Raw genomic sequence first — 15920 nt, 5'->3', positions numbered from 1 at the left:
CTTGGAGTCAGATTTTTAAAAGGTATTTAGGTGCCTAACTGATTTCCATGGGAGCTGGGCATTTAATTAGCTTTAAAAATCTGGCCCTCAGATTTGTTACAACAATCATCATAGTCATAGATTCATAGAATATCAGGGTTGGAAGGGACCCCAGAAGGTCATCTAGTCCAACCCCCTGCTCAAAGCAGGACCAATTCCCAGTTAAATCATCCCAGCCAGGGCTTTGTCAAGCCTGACCTTAAAAACCTCTAAGGAAGGAGATTCTACCACCTCCCTAGGTAACGCATTCCAGTGTTTCACCACCCTCTTAGTGAAAAAGTTTTTCCTAATATCCAATCTAAACCTCCCCCACTGCAACTTGAGACCATTACTCCTCGTTCTGTCATCTGCTACCATTGAGAACAGTCTAGAGCCATCCTCTTTGGAACCCCCTTTCAGGTAGTTGAAAGCAGCTATCAAATCCCCCCTCATTCTTCTCTTCTGCAGGCTAAACAATCCCAGCTCCCATGTCATCTTACTTGTTCTGTCTATTTCTATATTGCTCACCAATTGTCTAGTAACCTTTGGGTTATATCCATTTTGCCATCACATCTTACTTAGAGTTAGGAATTGTTGTGGTTCTCTCTGAATAAGACACTCACCATTCTTCTAGGTGGTGTGATATCTGACACCTTTAAGCCTGAGTAAACTTTTACTGCTCTGTGAAACACAACTCAACTTGTGACTCTGCTAAAACACAAGACTAAAAGTCAAGAGATCTGTATTCTCAGCTCTGCCAAGTAACATACATCTCTGGTGGGATTTTAAAAAAGCCTAAGTGAATTAGGAACATAAATGGCATTTGGCTTGCCCTGGGATTCATAGTCCTAAAACTTGGGCATTTTTGAAATCCCAACACCTGTATTTACTAAGAAATAGATTATATGGCAAAAATGGGAAGAGTAACAAGGCTAATAACTTAACCTGTCTATGACCTCTGATTGCCCATCTGTAAAATGTGGGAGAAGAATCACAAAGTGTATGATGTGCTCAGATCCAGGGTTTTGGTTAGCTTATAAAGCTCAGTTTGGGATCTGAGGTTACTCAAAGTTTAGAGGTGTTCAGATCCAAGCTCCAGAATTGGATTCAACCTTTTAATAAAGGTGTCTCTTTCAGTGGTTCTAACTCACACCCATGAAGTGTTTACAGAATGGAGAACCAAATCCATAGTGTGTCAGTTCCATGTTACATGTGACATGGTCAGCAAATGGGTGTAAGTGATAAAGTAATGTTAATTGACACTGCTATGGCTTTTGGTGGGTTTCCAAAAAATGTGTGTAACTGACACTGAGGGACCTGAAAGTAAGAGTGTAGCAGGAAATCACATTAAGAAGGAGGTTCTGGTTAAAATAAGACCTGTTTTCTTTTCCTGACATAAACCTCTTCTGCCCCTTAGTATGTCACTTACACTAATCTTGCACATGTATTGCATGGCTGATTAGTGAATTTATATTAATTTTTTAACCATCTTGCCCCACTGCTTGAATCACTACTGAATTTGAGATTTGTACAGGAATTTCACCCACTTATTCCTGGAGGATTGTCTTCATTACTCTTTCCTAAACAAATCTTTGCTGCAGGACAACTGCACTTCCTAATGAGATAGATTGTTGCAATGCATAGCTCTTTTCACACAGTTACTCTATTGCTTTGCGTTAGAAATATTATTTTCTTGGGTTGGCTAACTGGTTTCTGATGGGTGGAGTCAGGGTAGAGCATGTCTGTTTAATCTGTGGAATTGCAAAGGTTTCTAACCACTTTTATTGGTTTAAGGTTTGTTGTGTTGGCCACTGTATGATATGCATAATGGTAAGAACAGTTATTTAGGGCAATAGTTTTGCTGTGGGAGGTTTCAACTTCTCTTTTGTGTTTTGGCTTGTCATCTGGAGAAACATTGAGCTCTCACTGGGGAAAATAGAAAAGAAGGAAAAAATCCACTCTGTGATCAGAGCATAAGCGAACAAAGCTACAGCTCCTATCCAGCCTCCATATTTTTGAAGTGGGCTCTAATGAGGCTGCTGTGGTGGCACATACATAGGGACAAATCTGGATGTGAGCTCTACCCTCCTTTGTGCCACTGCTCCTTAGAATCATAGAAGTGTAGGACTGGAAGGGACCTCAGTAGGTCATCCAGTCCAGTCCCCTACACTCATGGCAGGGCTACATAGTAACTAAACCATGCCTGACAGGTGTTTGGCTAATCTGCTCTTGAAAACCTCCAGTGATGGAGATTCCACAAACTCCCTAAGCAATTTGTTCCAGTGCTTATCTATCCTGACAGTTAGGAATTTTTTCCTAATGTCCAACCTAAACCTCCCTTGCTGCAATTTAAGCCCATTGCTTCTAGTCCTATCCTCGGAGGTTAAGAGCAACAATTTTTCACCCTCCTCCTTGTAAAAACCTTTTATGTACTTGAAAACTATCATTTGCCCCCCTCAGTCTTCTCCTCTCCAGACTAAACAAACTCAATTCTTTCAATCTTTCCTCATAGGTCCTATTTTCCAGACATTTAATAAAGTTTGTTGTTCTTCTCTGGACTTTCTGCAATTTTTCCACATCTTTCCTGAAAAGTGGCACCCAGAAGTGGACACAATATTTCAGTTGAGGCCTTATCAGCGCAGAGTAGAGTGGAAGAATTACTTCTTATGTGGTGCTTACAACACTCCTGCTAATACATCCCAGAATGATGTTCGCTTTTTTTTTTTCAGCAGTGTTACACTGTTGACTCATATTTAGCTTGTGATCCACTATGACCCCAAATCCCTTTCCGCAGTATGTCTTCCTAGGTAGTCATTTCCCATTTTGTATGTGTGCAGTAGATTGTTTCTTCCTAAGTAGAATGCTTCACATTTGTCCTTACTGAATTTCATTCTATTTACTTCAGGCCATTTCTCCAGATCATTTTGAATTTTAATCCTACCCTCCAAAGCACTTGCAACCCTTCTCAGCTTTATAAGTATACTCTCTATGCCATTATCTAAATGATTGATGATGATATTGAACAGAACCAGACCCAGGACTGATCTCTGCAGGACCCCACTAGATATGCCTTTCCAGCTTGACCCTGAACCATTGATAACTACTCTCTGGGAACGGTTTTCCAAGCAGATATGCATTCATCTTATGGTAGCTCCATCTAGGTTACATTTCCCTAGTTTGTTGATGAGGAGGTCATGCAAGACAGTATCAAAAGCCTTATTAAAGTCAAGATATACCACATCTACCCTTTTCCCCCATCCACAAGGCTTGTTACCTTGACAAAGAAAGCTATTAGGTTGGTTTAACATGATTTGTTCTTGACAAATCCATGTTGACCACTACTTATCATTTTCTAGGTGTTTGCAAATTGATTGCTTGATTATTAGCTCCATTATCTTTGTGGGTAACAAAGTTAAACTGAGTAGTATGTAATTCCCCAGGTTGTCCTTATCCCCCTTTTTATAGATTGGCACTATATTTGCCTTCTTCCTGTCCTCTGGAATCTCTCCTGTCTTCCAGGAGTGTTTTAAGATAATGACTAATGGCTCAAATATCTCCCCAGTCAGCTTGTTGAGTATTCTAGGATGCATTTTATCAGGCCCTGGTGACAAAGATATCTAACTTGTCAAATCTTTAATTTGTTCTTTCCCTATTTTAGCCTCAGATCCTACCTCATTTTCACTGTGTCGGACACGGATTGCTACTAAATTTTTTGGTATAACAAAAAAATGCATTTAGCAGTTCCACCATTTCAACATTTTCTGTTATTGTCTTTCCCCCTTCATTGAGTAATGGGCTGACCCTGGGCTTGGTCTTCCTCTTGCTTCTAATGTATTTGTAAAATGTTTTCTTGTTACCTTTTCTGCCTCTAGTTAGTTTAATCTTTCCTTGGCCTTTCTAATTTTGCCCCTACATGCTTGTGTTGCATGTATGCTTAGCAACAAAACTGGCTTAAACAACTAGCTGGAGATCTGGAGTAGGGGAATCCCTGCAGTCATACGACTGGCAGAGCTCTTCTGCTCTTGGCTCCTCCCAGCATAGGGGCGTTCCAGGAGCTGAGGTCAGAGAGCTGTACTCCAGCACCCCTGAGATTGTAGAATGGCTCAAGAGGAAGAGGGGCGGTCCTATTTTAACTGGGGCAAGTTTCAGAGCCGTGAGGCACCATTGACTTAACTGGAGCTGATCTGCATCTCCTGAGAATCTAGTTTAGTGGGGGGAAGCTCACACAGTTAATTGGTTTGCACAGAAACATAAGCTGTCATTTCCCAGCAATACAAGTTAGTAGATAATTTTGGTTGAACTCTCCATTTATGTCTGCTTAATACCATGTTTCATTAGATAAATTCTAGTTCCAATCCTCCAGCCTCCAAACGGGCAAAATTCCCATTGACGTCAATGGGAACTTTGCCTGAACACGGACCATGGGAATGGGTCTTCTGTAGTACCTCATTAGAGATGGTCGAAATAAATCATAAATTTATTTATACATTTAAAATCAGGCAAGATAAATGTTATGTAATCTGCTTCTTTTATTCTTCCTATGACATGCCAATAGTGGAGTGGTAGGGCTCACAGCTTATGCTCTTTTGCTGGGAATAATAAGTCAAGAAAAATCCAGCTAGAAATAAAACATCAGCTCCACATTACTTTGGAGACATGTATTACTTTAATTATTTCCTTTTCCTCTGGTTTAGAATTCACCCTGGAGAATGCAAACTGCCTTCCATCTGCTTTAACTTTGTTAAAATAAGTCATAAGTAGCAACTTTAAGAAAATGCCTCACTTGAAAAAAAAATTGTTCCCAAACCTATCTTACTTATTCAAACATTTTATCTGAATATAGACATACTGTATCTTTGTTCTCTCCCTTCTTGCTCCTTGGAAGGTTTTGTTACCAAACTGTCAGCAATGCAATGAGTTACAGCTATTTTCTCAGGACTGTAATCCTTTTCTCTTGTGTAATAATAACACATGTTTTACAAGCAAATTTTCATGCCCTATTCAGTGGAAGAAATTCACAGAAGTTTTGCTACTAAATGTATGCAAGGCTGGCCAGATATGAGTAATGAATTGTAAAAAGGCTATGCAAGCAACCACATGGAAGTTCAAACAAGCTTGAATCAACGGAGTCCACATTTATTATACTTACGAACGTAAATTTATGATGCGTGAAGTAACAGTTTTCTGCAGCACATTAACTCTGCATGTGAGAATGTAATCACAAAATCAAAATTGAAGTGACTTAACTTTATTTGGCCAACTGCGCGGTTACTGGTTTGGACAGTAGTTCCTAATAGGAAATACCATAAGAGATCAGACCAGTGGGCCACATAGTCCAGTATCCTGTCTCTTGCCAGAGGCCAGAGGAAGGTGCTTCAGAGAAAGCTGTAGCAAACCCCAGTGTAGACAGTTATGGAATAAACTCTCTATAGGAGAGAATTTTTTCCTACCCACCATAAATCAGTAATTTAGGTAATCCCCTTAAGTATGAGGGTTTATCCCTTAATTTTTGTATCCTCTTAAGTACCTGCAGGGATTGTGTGTGTGTGTATACACACACACACACACTTACTTTTATAATGTCTAACCCTTTTTTTAATCCTGCTGAATTCTTGCCCTCAATTTCTTGCCAGTGAGTTCCCCTTCTTGAGCATACACTGTTTTAAAGTGTGTTGGCTTACTTTGTTGAATGCTGACTAACACAATCCTGTTAATAGCCTTCCATTCAGTATAACAGAACAGACTTAAGTATCTGTTTAAAATTGTTTCAGGAGCAAGTGTCAGCAATTCTGGTCACAAATAACATGACATCAGAGGCCAAAATCCAGGGCTTAATTTGTGCCATAGCTGATGCCCGGCGCCTCTGGGCCAGGCAGGTCAGAGCCCCGGTGCCTCTGGGCTTGCCGCATCAATTATGAAATTAAAAAATGGCTTGAGTCCTAGCACCTCTTTAAGCATTGCCAAAAATGAATGGAAAGGGACAGTCTGATATTCTGTTGGTTATGTTCCATAAGAAGAAAAATCCTAGCTCATGCTAGGCTGAAAAGGGTCAGGAGTTGTCAGCAACTTTCAATTATATTCGAGTTTAGCAGGCAACAAGATCTAGTTCATAAGTGTGTACAGCATTGTTCAGCTTTGAGCCTCTCAGAGTTTTCTCCTGAGCTCACGCTGCAGCCAGATCCAAAATACAAATCTGAAGGTTTGATTAGGAAAGCAAGACGTCCATAATAATTTTTCTGGATCCCTAACTTAATCACCTCTTTGGAATGGTCATTGAAAAGGAGGGATTTCCAGATGTTTCTGACAAAGGTTAGGGCTGGGTAAAACTGGGGAGTTTCTCTTCAGAAGGACTCATGCAAATACTGAGCTTGGTTCTAGCTTTGTGTGTCTGTCCCATAGACCTGTTCCAAATCCACTGAAGGCAATGAAAAGACTCCCATTGACTTCAGTGGGTTTTGGATCAGGCCCCATATTGAATAATTTATCCAGTGAATCTTGCTGTCTTCTGCCACTGGAAGAGCCATAAGCAAATTACCTCAGGTTTATTAGCTATTCAGAAGCATTCAAGAAATATTTTAGCAAATTGTTTATAACCCCATGAACTGATGGTTAACAGTTCTCTGAGAATATTGTATATTTTCTATTTTAACATGTTAGACATTTTGAGACAGTCAAATAAGTCAAAGTCCCATGCTATTGATTCTTTTCTCTGATTGGATGAGTGTGAAAGCCTTTCTGGTACAAATACTTGTGTGCAAATTTAAAATCACGTTCCCACAAATACTCTCATGTACAGCTGGGATATTTGTTTCCCACAAGAATTCACATCAGTAAAATTTGTTTGAGGCCTACTCATAGAAAGGGGAACACAAATGAAATGTGAGTACAAAGCAAACGAGATCATTTAAATGTGCTTGCATATTCTTAGGAAATTGTCATACTTGACCAGCCCTATTTGAGGGGTTCATAAACCTTAGCAAACCTGATCTGAATTTAGATTTTATAGCAAAACCTGAAACTAGGGGACTTAGTAACATCTATGCTAGTTTAAGTTTCCAGAGGGGCTCCAAGCAATGGTATATTGCAGAGTCAACATCAATAGATTACACCTGTCCTGCATGCAATACACTCATTTTCCATTAACTTCTAGGAGCAATTCAAAGTGTTACTTTTCATGAATAAAGCCGTGTGGTTTGGTGAGAGTATCCAGCTATCTGAGCAACTGCCTCTTGCCCTATAAAGGATTACAAGAGCTGAAGTCAGCTCCTGTTGAGTTTCCCTAGATTTGAAATCTTGACAACCTGAGGCAGAGCCTCTCTATGTGGACTTTCCACAGCTTAGTATTATAGTAAACTTTAGCCATGAAAGGAGGATTTGTGTGTTCATGTCCTTATCATGCAGCAGTCAAGGGCACTTGGACCCTGCTCCTGCAATGAGCTCCATACTGCCAAACCCTTGTACTTGCATGCTGCCCCATTGAAATCAGAGTGTCTCCATGCAAGCATAGGTGCAAGTATTTAGTGAGCTCATTGCAGAATTGGGACTTTGGTTAACAGACCTGCATGGTAAGAGTTTACAAAACTGTTAGTCAAGGAATACTCCATTGGCAACCACAAATGATACATACTTCAGAGGACATGAATTTTCTTGAAATGCCCTTGTTGCTTTGCTTCTTACTTAGGCTAATATGTCTCACTTTGTGTTTCTGCTATTCATTAGAGCATCCAAGGGGTTAAACCAAAGTGTTCTATTTTTATTTGCAAACCTCAAGAGAGTTGGTGCAAAAATCAGCTTTAACAAGCAGCTGCTTCAAAGTGCAGTGTAAACTTTAATGTGCCTAAGCCTTGTACACATAACAAGGGAGGCCAGTATTAATAATTAAATGGCAACATTAAGTAGAGCAAAGACTTCAGTGGGTTGGGATTAATATTCTCTCTCTGTGAAGAGTTAAATCCCAAAGCGGCCATTTATCAGCTCAGGATTAACATTCATCAAAATCTAATACCATTTCTTTTAGATCAACCAGCAGTTCATAATATACCAGCCAGAGCCACTGATAAATTGCCTGTCTCTTTGTACGTACTTTGTAGTATACACTGTACATTACACATTTAAGGAAACCAGCACCAATAATTATTTAAAATTATGACCACAACTTGATGGATACACGTATGTGATTCTTCCAATTGCAGGAATGAGCACAATGAACACATTTCAAATTGCATTATAAATGTAATTAGCAGAGAGCAGTAATTTTAGTTTCTGTAGTTTACACACAGCAGTCACTCTCATCCTGCAGCCTTGGGCCACCTCAGCTCAATCAGCACACATGTGCAGCCCATGTGACATCCTGAGGGCCCTACAAGTAGTACATCTATTGCGTGGATGTGGCCCACATAACACACACAGAGCTTCATATGTGGCCCACAATGGTAAATAGGTTGAGAACCACTGACATACAGTATATAGTGTAAGTCCCTCTAGCATCTTCTGACCAGGATGGCTGTCTAAACTTAAAAATTAAAGTGATAATTAGTCTAGATCAGAGTAGGGACTAGATCTCAGAACTCTTGGTTTAGGTTCTGTCTCTCTATAGGCGTTTCTATTGCTCTGTGATCCTGGGAAAGTAAATTAAGCCCAAATTTTCAAAAGCGGCCTCTAATTTTAAGTGCCACAAATTTTGGGAGGCTAACTTGATAAATCTTTAATGTCTGAATTTTGGAGGAACTGGGCACTTGCAACTCCAATAGACATCTCTATAGGTGCCTATACCATAACCCACATACCCTAAAATTACTTGTCCTCAGAAGATTTAGATGTCAAAAGTTTTCTCCTGTAAGATTTAAGATAAAAAAAAAAACAAAAAAACCAACATTGAGGCTTTTGACAACAAATGCATTTGTCAAAAACATCACTACATCAGTTAATATCCAGAAGTTTATATGTTCTAACATAAGGACAAGAAACATACTTCTGTTTTTAATACAAGCGTGTCAAAATGAATGACTGTCAGATTGTATGATGTATTTGCCAAAATATCAATTCATCAACAAATCCCTCTGAGGGCAGATATACTTTGCCATTGAAACCTGCCTTTCTGTATATTGTGTATGTGAAATTCCTTCTATTGGTCCAACACGAATGTAAACCAATACCTCTTTCAACTAAAAAATTGAGGATGGCTGTAGCTGGTTTTGCTCAGAGACTGGCAGGCCATGGCTCAACAGTCCTTCCACCCCCAAAGTCCTTAGATTAATTTGCCTGGTGGTCAGCGGGTCTAGTGGTCAAGCTGTGTGTGATCTTCATTGCCCAGTGCTCCAGGGTTCTCCTGGTCGGATGGAAGAGGGGGGTGTGAAGTTAGGGGGACCTGGGCCCTACCTCTCCCTCCTGTTACAGACCAGGGCCCAAAGGGGAGAGGTGTGGAATGTCTCAGTCACCTCTTCCTGGTGCACCTTATCAGCATCCCCTGGGCTGTTCCCTACTTCCCCCTCTCTATCTGCAGTTTGGTGTGTGGCTGCTGCCCTCTCCTGCTCCAGCAGGGAGTTCCCAATCAGTGTCAGCAGCTCAGCTGGCCAAATAAGCATTCCCCAGATCTCTTCCCCATGTTCATTTAGTCTCTCTCAGCAGGGAGTGGGGGAGGGAAAAGGCTCAGGCCTTTACCCTCCCAATTGAGATCTTACCCACAGTCCAGACCCTTCTCCTGTAGATTGTTCTGTTCCCAGGGCTGTAAACTGGCTTCCTCCCTTCAGCCATTCTCTCCCCCTGCTTCAGAGGCCCCTTCTGACCAGCTCATCTATTTGGAACATGTTCCACAGCTGTTGAAGGGTGGGGCCCTTTTGGCCCAGTACAGCTCCTTCACTCCCTTAGTCTCTGTGTGGGGTCTGTAAACTGCATCACAATGGCAAAACAAGCCTTTTAATTGAACTTGGAATTATCATTGGACATGGACTGGAACCACAGCCTCTATTTTAATATACTCAAGTCCACCTGCTTGTGCAATAATCTCTGATACTTGCAATGTACAGTGCTGTGAATCTCTCAGTAAGAATTAGTCACACAAATAAGCTACTGAGGAGTTTCTCCATAGGATTTGGTTGTACAAAGGGCAATACCATTCTGAAAGCTATTGTTTTTGTTTTTTTCCCAGGCTATGGCTTAAAAATATTTAAATGGACAATATAGTGTTCTTTCTATTGAGTTAGGTTTCCTTGTTATGCTTTAATACTTCAATGGTTCTAAAAGAACACTTTTCAAAATAGCTCACAAAGGGGATATGATGGGCTCAGGTCAGAGATGACCTAATAAAAATACCTAACTATTATATTGCACTTTTCATCCATTGATCTCAAAGCACTTCACAACAGCGATAATATCACTATCCCTTTACAGATGGGGAAAATGACACACAGGGAGCAGCAACTTGTTCAGGGTTACCCCATAGCAGAGCTAGGAATAGAATACACATCTCTTGAGTCCCAGTCCAGTGTTCTATCTCTAAGGCTACCCTGCCTCTTCAGTTTAATGAAAGCTCTGATTGTAAATGCAGGACCTTATCTTGGCTCCTTGGTATCCAGAATCAATCAGAGAGGACTTTGATGTATTATGGAGGCAGAACAGAAGGCAAGGGTGTAATAAATAGCTCACTACTGATGGCCAGTTGTCTTCTGGTTTCAGTTGAGATGAACTGCCTCACATGGGTGGAAATTCAAGGATACAGGTGAGGAAGGGGAAACAGTAGTCCATCCAGGAGGAAATAGGGGAGTGAAATCTGTCCAGGAAGAGCAGGCTGAAGGGAGCAGGGCAGGTAGGAGGAGTCTGCCCGTGGGGAGAACTGCTTTCCAGACACAAAGAGCCAAACACGTACTGCTTCCAAAATAACAATAAAAGGGCAAACATAAAATCTCCCTGAGAGAGACAGCAAAGTCCCTGACAGTAATATCCTCTAGTCTGAAACCCCACACAGCCCTGCCTCTCCCACCTCCACAGATAGGCAGGAAGACTCTTCGGGCCTGGTTATATGGTAGTTTACAGCCCTGACAATGCAAAGGGCCTCAAAGGTGGTGCAGTTGTAATTCATGGCCACTTTAAGTCCCCTTTACATTGCCAGAGTCATGTAAAGTAGCCTTCATGTAAATTACAAGAATTAGGCCTTTTGCATTTACACCCACCCTTGACAAGAAACTGGACGAGATGCACCACTACAGCAATTCTTGTTTTCCTATCTCTCTGGAGGTTCCTCAGCATTGTTTCAATGCTGTTCCAGCTGAATGCCACCGGCCCTGTGTTCTGGGGTCAGGCTGCAATATTACAAAGCCTAAAAGTCGTACTAAACGATTTATCAACACTTCTTGTGTCTTGCTCAGCCTAATGTAATGAGTCCCTTATCTACTTTCTAATTGTTCTTCTCTCCCCCCAACCCCACCCCACAGGTAAAAATAATATGGTAATGTTTTTCCGCACTTCCGTTTTTCATCTTTCATCACTTTTTCTTAATATTTTGTTTACTGATTTTCCTTACGATCACTGATTATTTTACTACATCTTCTGACTTTCGCCTTCCTTTGCTGTCTTTCTCTGTGGCTGTCACTAACCTGACAATTTCCTTGTTTTGTTAATGGAGTTAGAGAACTTTATTATAAAACGGAAGTAGTACCTCTGTCAGCAAGTTTCACTCTCCATCCTCCATTGGGTACTTTTAGATTTAGATCTGCTTAAAGAGGTTGGTGGCAAAAAAGCAAAAACAAATAAATAGGTTGATTCCATTAATACTGTGTTTTGACAGGTTTCTGGACTAGTTGTGAATCAACTAAGGATTTGAGAAGAGAGACAGGTGACGACAGGTCTGACTTGAAAATAAATATTCCAGTTTATGTCCACTCAAGCTGATGATATTTTAAATAGGTCTGTAGGGCTTATGTTACCTCAGAACACATTAAATGACAGGCTTAAAAGCACTTCTTCACAATGTTGGAGGAGATATGGAATTGTTCTTCAGTTGGTGGAGAAGGTGGTCCCAGTCTAGGAATGGACTCTGGTCATTTTGCATTACTCTGCCAATGCCAAGTGGCCCTCCACCCAGATGCTTCGACCCTGGAGAATCTCATGTGTTAGGGAATCCTCAAAGCTGTTGTGAAGCCACCGTCCTCATCCCTGCAGCTGGTACAGGGATAATGGTTAGGGGGACTCCCTCAGTCCAGCTGGTCCCCAGCTGCCTTAGCATTAAATTGCTGAGGTTTAAGAAACAAACAAACAAAAACTTCCCCCATGTTATGATTCTTTTTCCAGATGAAAGGAACAGATCTCTTGGAATCAAGCTTCCAGTGCAACTACTTACAAACCCACATTTGAAATTGATCTTTTGGCAAATGTTTCTAACAGTGAGATCATTTGTGAGATCTTTCATGGAAAACGATCACCACTGAAGCATACTCATTTAAAAATTCAAAAGAATATTTGGGGGAAATGAATGTTCAGTGAGTTCAACAAGGCATGCAGAATCAGGTTTAACTTTTCTGAATATTAAGATTTGAGGTGGGTTCCATTCACATTTTGAGAAAAGGTTTAAATGAGACTTTGTGGGTTTATTCTAAAGAAGCCCAACCTATTTATGTCCATAAATTTGGTTGAAGAATTTTTTTTTGTTAAGCATCATAAGGAGTCTATCTGTATATTTTTGTTAATGTTTCTGCAGGTCTTAGCACTCATTGTTCTTAAAATATAAACTAAAGCTCACCTTTTAATTTCTAAAAAAGAGAAGACTCTTCAATGGGCATCACATACACACTGATCCATGTACTTTCATTCCTTACCTGTTATTGGCCCTACGATGTAATAAAAACAGAGCAGCTACTTACTGTGGCATGATATTTTTAAACGCATTTTTCATCCAATTAAGACAGAAATTGAAGATCCAGCCAAAAGATTATGGCAACTCATCTTTATTAGATGTGATGAGCTAGCAAAGCAAAACAGTTATATTATTTAACCTCCCATTTCCTGATGCTGTGGTGACCCAGATTTCTAGTTGACATTGGCCTAAGTAAAATCTAGAACTGGTCAAAAATGAGGGAAGAGTATTGGTGCATATACCATATACACATACATATGAAAATTGATATTTTTTCATCATTTTCAAAATCTGAAATATTTCAAACAGCTGTACTGCTGGAGAATAAGGGGGTGTCCACACATTCATTTTATTTTCTGTGGTTTAATCAAAATAGAAAAAATATTAACTTTTTTGTCCATTGAAATATGCAAAATGTTGACCAGCTCTATTAAAAACTATATCAAGCATATGCCCATATGCTCAGGGTTTAGCTGACCGCCATATTTGGGGTCGTGAAGGAATTTTCCTCCAGGGCACATTGGAAGCGGCCCTGGTGGATTTTCGCCTTCCTCTGTAGCATGGGGCATGGGTCACTTGCTGGAGGATTCTCTGCACCTTGAAGTCTGTAAACCACGATTTGAGGACTTCGATAGCTCAGACATAGGTGAGAGGTTTATCGCAGGAGTGGGTGGGTGAGATTCTGTGGCCTGCGTTGTGCAGGAGGTCAGACTAGATGATCATAATGGTCCCTTCTGACCTTAGTATCTATGAATCTAAGCAGAGAAGCCACTGATATATTGTCATTAAGCTTTCATGTCTACTTGCAGCCCACAGGATGAGAAGTGACCTGATGGTTTTTTTGTTTTGTTTTTGTCTCTCTTCCCCTCTTATGTCTAGACGAGGTGTACTGCATCTGCATGAAAGCAGTGGAATCCATGACCTTGGCTCGCCCCGATGGCAGCTCTCTCTATGCCTCTTGGTGGTAGTAATAATTCTTTTCTTTAGTCTGTGGAAAGGAGTGAAGACTTCAGGAAAGGTAGAGCTAATATTGCTCTTGTATCTCAATATTGTTGTTTGTCCTTTTTAGAAAGTGACTTTGGGGGGGGGGGAAGGGGAATAGGGCCTGTAAATCATTGTACCCAAGAGTGTCACTAGGACCAAAGCTTTAGATCTTTGTCTATCTGTTCTACAAAGTGGAGTGGACATTTCAGATACAGCTCCTGTTTTATCTGAGTCAACAATTACATCATCTTTGCTCCAGTGGTGTCCAGCATTGCAAAATTCTGTTAGCTTTTTAACTTTAAGTTCAGTATTAGAGGCTTGATATAAAGCCCATTAAAGTCAATGGGTGAGTCTTCCCTTTGACTTCTGTTGGAGTTGGATAAAGGTTAAAGATTGTCTCTTGTTCTCTGCAAAACTTGCTTAAAGCTTTCATTGTATTGTTTAAGGGCCCTTGCTTTTATTAAATAAACATGCGTTCTAACTTAAACACTTTATCACTTCCAAAGGTTTCGGCAACTATTCTTTGAAGTACCTCAAGAGCTGAAGTAAAACCACCTGGATATTTACTGACACATCATTTGGATATTTTAGAATTAAGACATTAGACCTTGATGCAACTTTATTAACTTGCTGAAAAGGAGTTTTTAGCTTCCAAACCTCAGAATATTTTTGATTTTGATAAATTAGCTACCACCTCAACAGTTTTAATCAGTTAATGTTCACATACCGTGGTTTAATTTCAATCATGTGGTCGAATGCCCAGCCTTTCGTTAGTCTTTCAATGCACAGCCTTTCTTTATTTGGCTTTTCAATTACAACAGTATAATTGTACAAACAGTTCAATTATAACCCTCCATTTATGCCATATATTTTCCGTAAATGTCAGCATTTCCTCATTTTCATGTTGATATTTTACTTAGTTGATTAGAAAAAATGGAACATTTCTTGGCAATGTATGGTGAATGAATCAATCTCAATCAGAAGTCCTAGCCGTGGAAGACATCTGAGAATTCTTGCTGTCTGAGTTGCTTTGTATATTTCTATGGTTTTTACAGCAAATATCTGCTCATGTCTACTTATGCTTCTGGAAATAATTCATACTGAACTTGCTCAGAAGTTTAATACAACCATTAATAATATAGTCATTGCACTGCTGACATATAATCTCACTTGCCAAACCCATCTCATACTTTAACATACTACCTATCTTTACTTGTGGCAATTTTCCTAGTCTGTATGACTGGTAACTAACAGTTCTTTTTTGCTAGGACAGTGCCCCTTATGATAAACAATCAAGACATCCTCCAGAGAACAGATGCAACAAAGGGACAACTGGATTCTCCAACATGTTTATAAAACTTCCAGTTTGTGTAACAGTAGGTTATTTAACATTTGGTGTCTGTTTGTCCCCTGCAGGTTGTGTGGATAACAGCCACTTTGCCTTACGTTGTATTATTTGTATTGTTAATCCATGGAATCACATTGCCTGGTGCATACAATGGAATAAATGCTTACCTTCACATAGATTTCAGAAGGTTAAAAGAAGCTACGGTAAGTTCTCTCTTCCATCTTCGCTTCCTATAATGAAATAATAGCCCTTGCAGACCCTCCTATCTATTGTCCGAGTTAATAGAAATGGAAGCTGTTATTAAATTGTTAGTGTTAGTTTCTCAAATGATGTATTTATGTTTGTTGGCACATGAACGTTCCTCTAGTTTCTGTACTGTGCAGAGTTTCTGACTCTCTGATAGTGAGGAAAGCATCAGGGAGCCGTATCAGGATGAATCTGCACAATTCTGGGCACTGGTACTAGTAGAATAGCCTAGGGGCTGCTTCATCTTATTCCTCCTTCCTGTCCCTAAGAAACTGTACATGTTTTGACCACAAACCTTACCTATGATGACGCGCTTCCTGTGTGGCCACGGGGTACTGCAAAGGCAGGCTGCATCAGCTCTGTGCCAGCGGAGAGCTCCTGCATGCTGGGGAAATAGTTGGTAAGATCTGGTTATTTTCTGGCCCTTTATGTTCAGCAGTTGCTAGTAGAGAATAATGAGCAGAGCGGATTGACATT

The 15920-nt window shown here is 40.3% G+C and overlaps 1 protein-coding gene across 1 annotated transcript in view; it reads left to right on the top strand.

Moving 5' to 3' along the window:
- SLC6A2 (solute carrier family 6 member 2) overlaps positions 1–15920 on the top strand; it is a 108002-nt gene that overhangs the window by 34248 nt on the left and 57834 nt on the right. The window contains exons 4-5 of the mRNA XM_073307584.1: positions 13745–13883; positions 15266–15400. Coding sequence (XP_073163685.1) covers positions 13745–13883; positions 15266–15400 — 274 coding nt within the window. The remainder of the gene's footprint in view (positions 1–13744; positions 13884–15265; positions 15401–15920) is intronic.

The sequence above is a fragment of the Lepidochelys kempii genome, chromosome 12 (genome assembly GCF_965140265.1).
Source record: "Lepidochelys kempii isolate rLepKem1 chromosome 12, rLepKem1.hap2, whole genome shotgun sequence".
Classification (NCBI taxonomy): Eukaryota; Metazoa; Chordata; order Testudines; family Cheloniidae; genus Lepidochelys; species Lepidochelys kempii.
The sequence above is the reverse complement of the archived record's forward strand: the minus strand, read 5'-3'. Positions and strand labels throughout refer to the sequence as shown.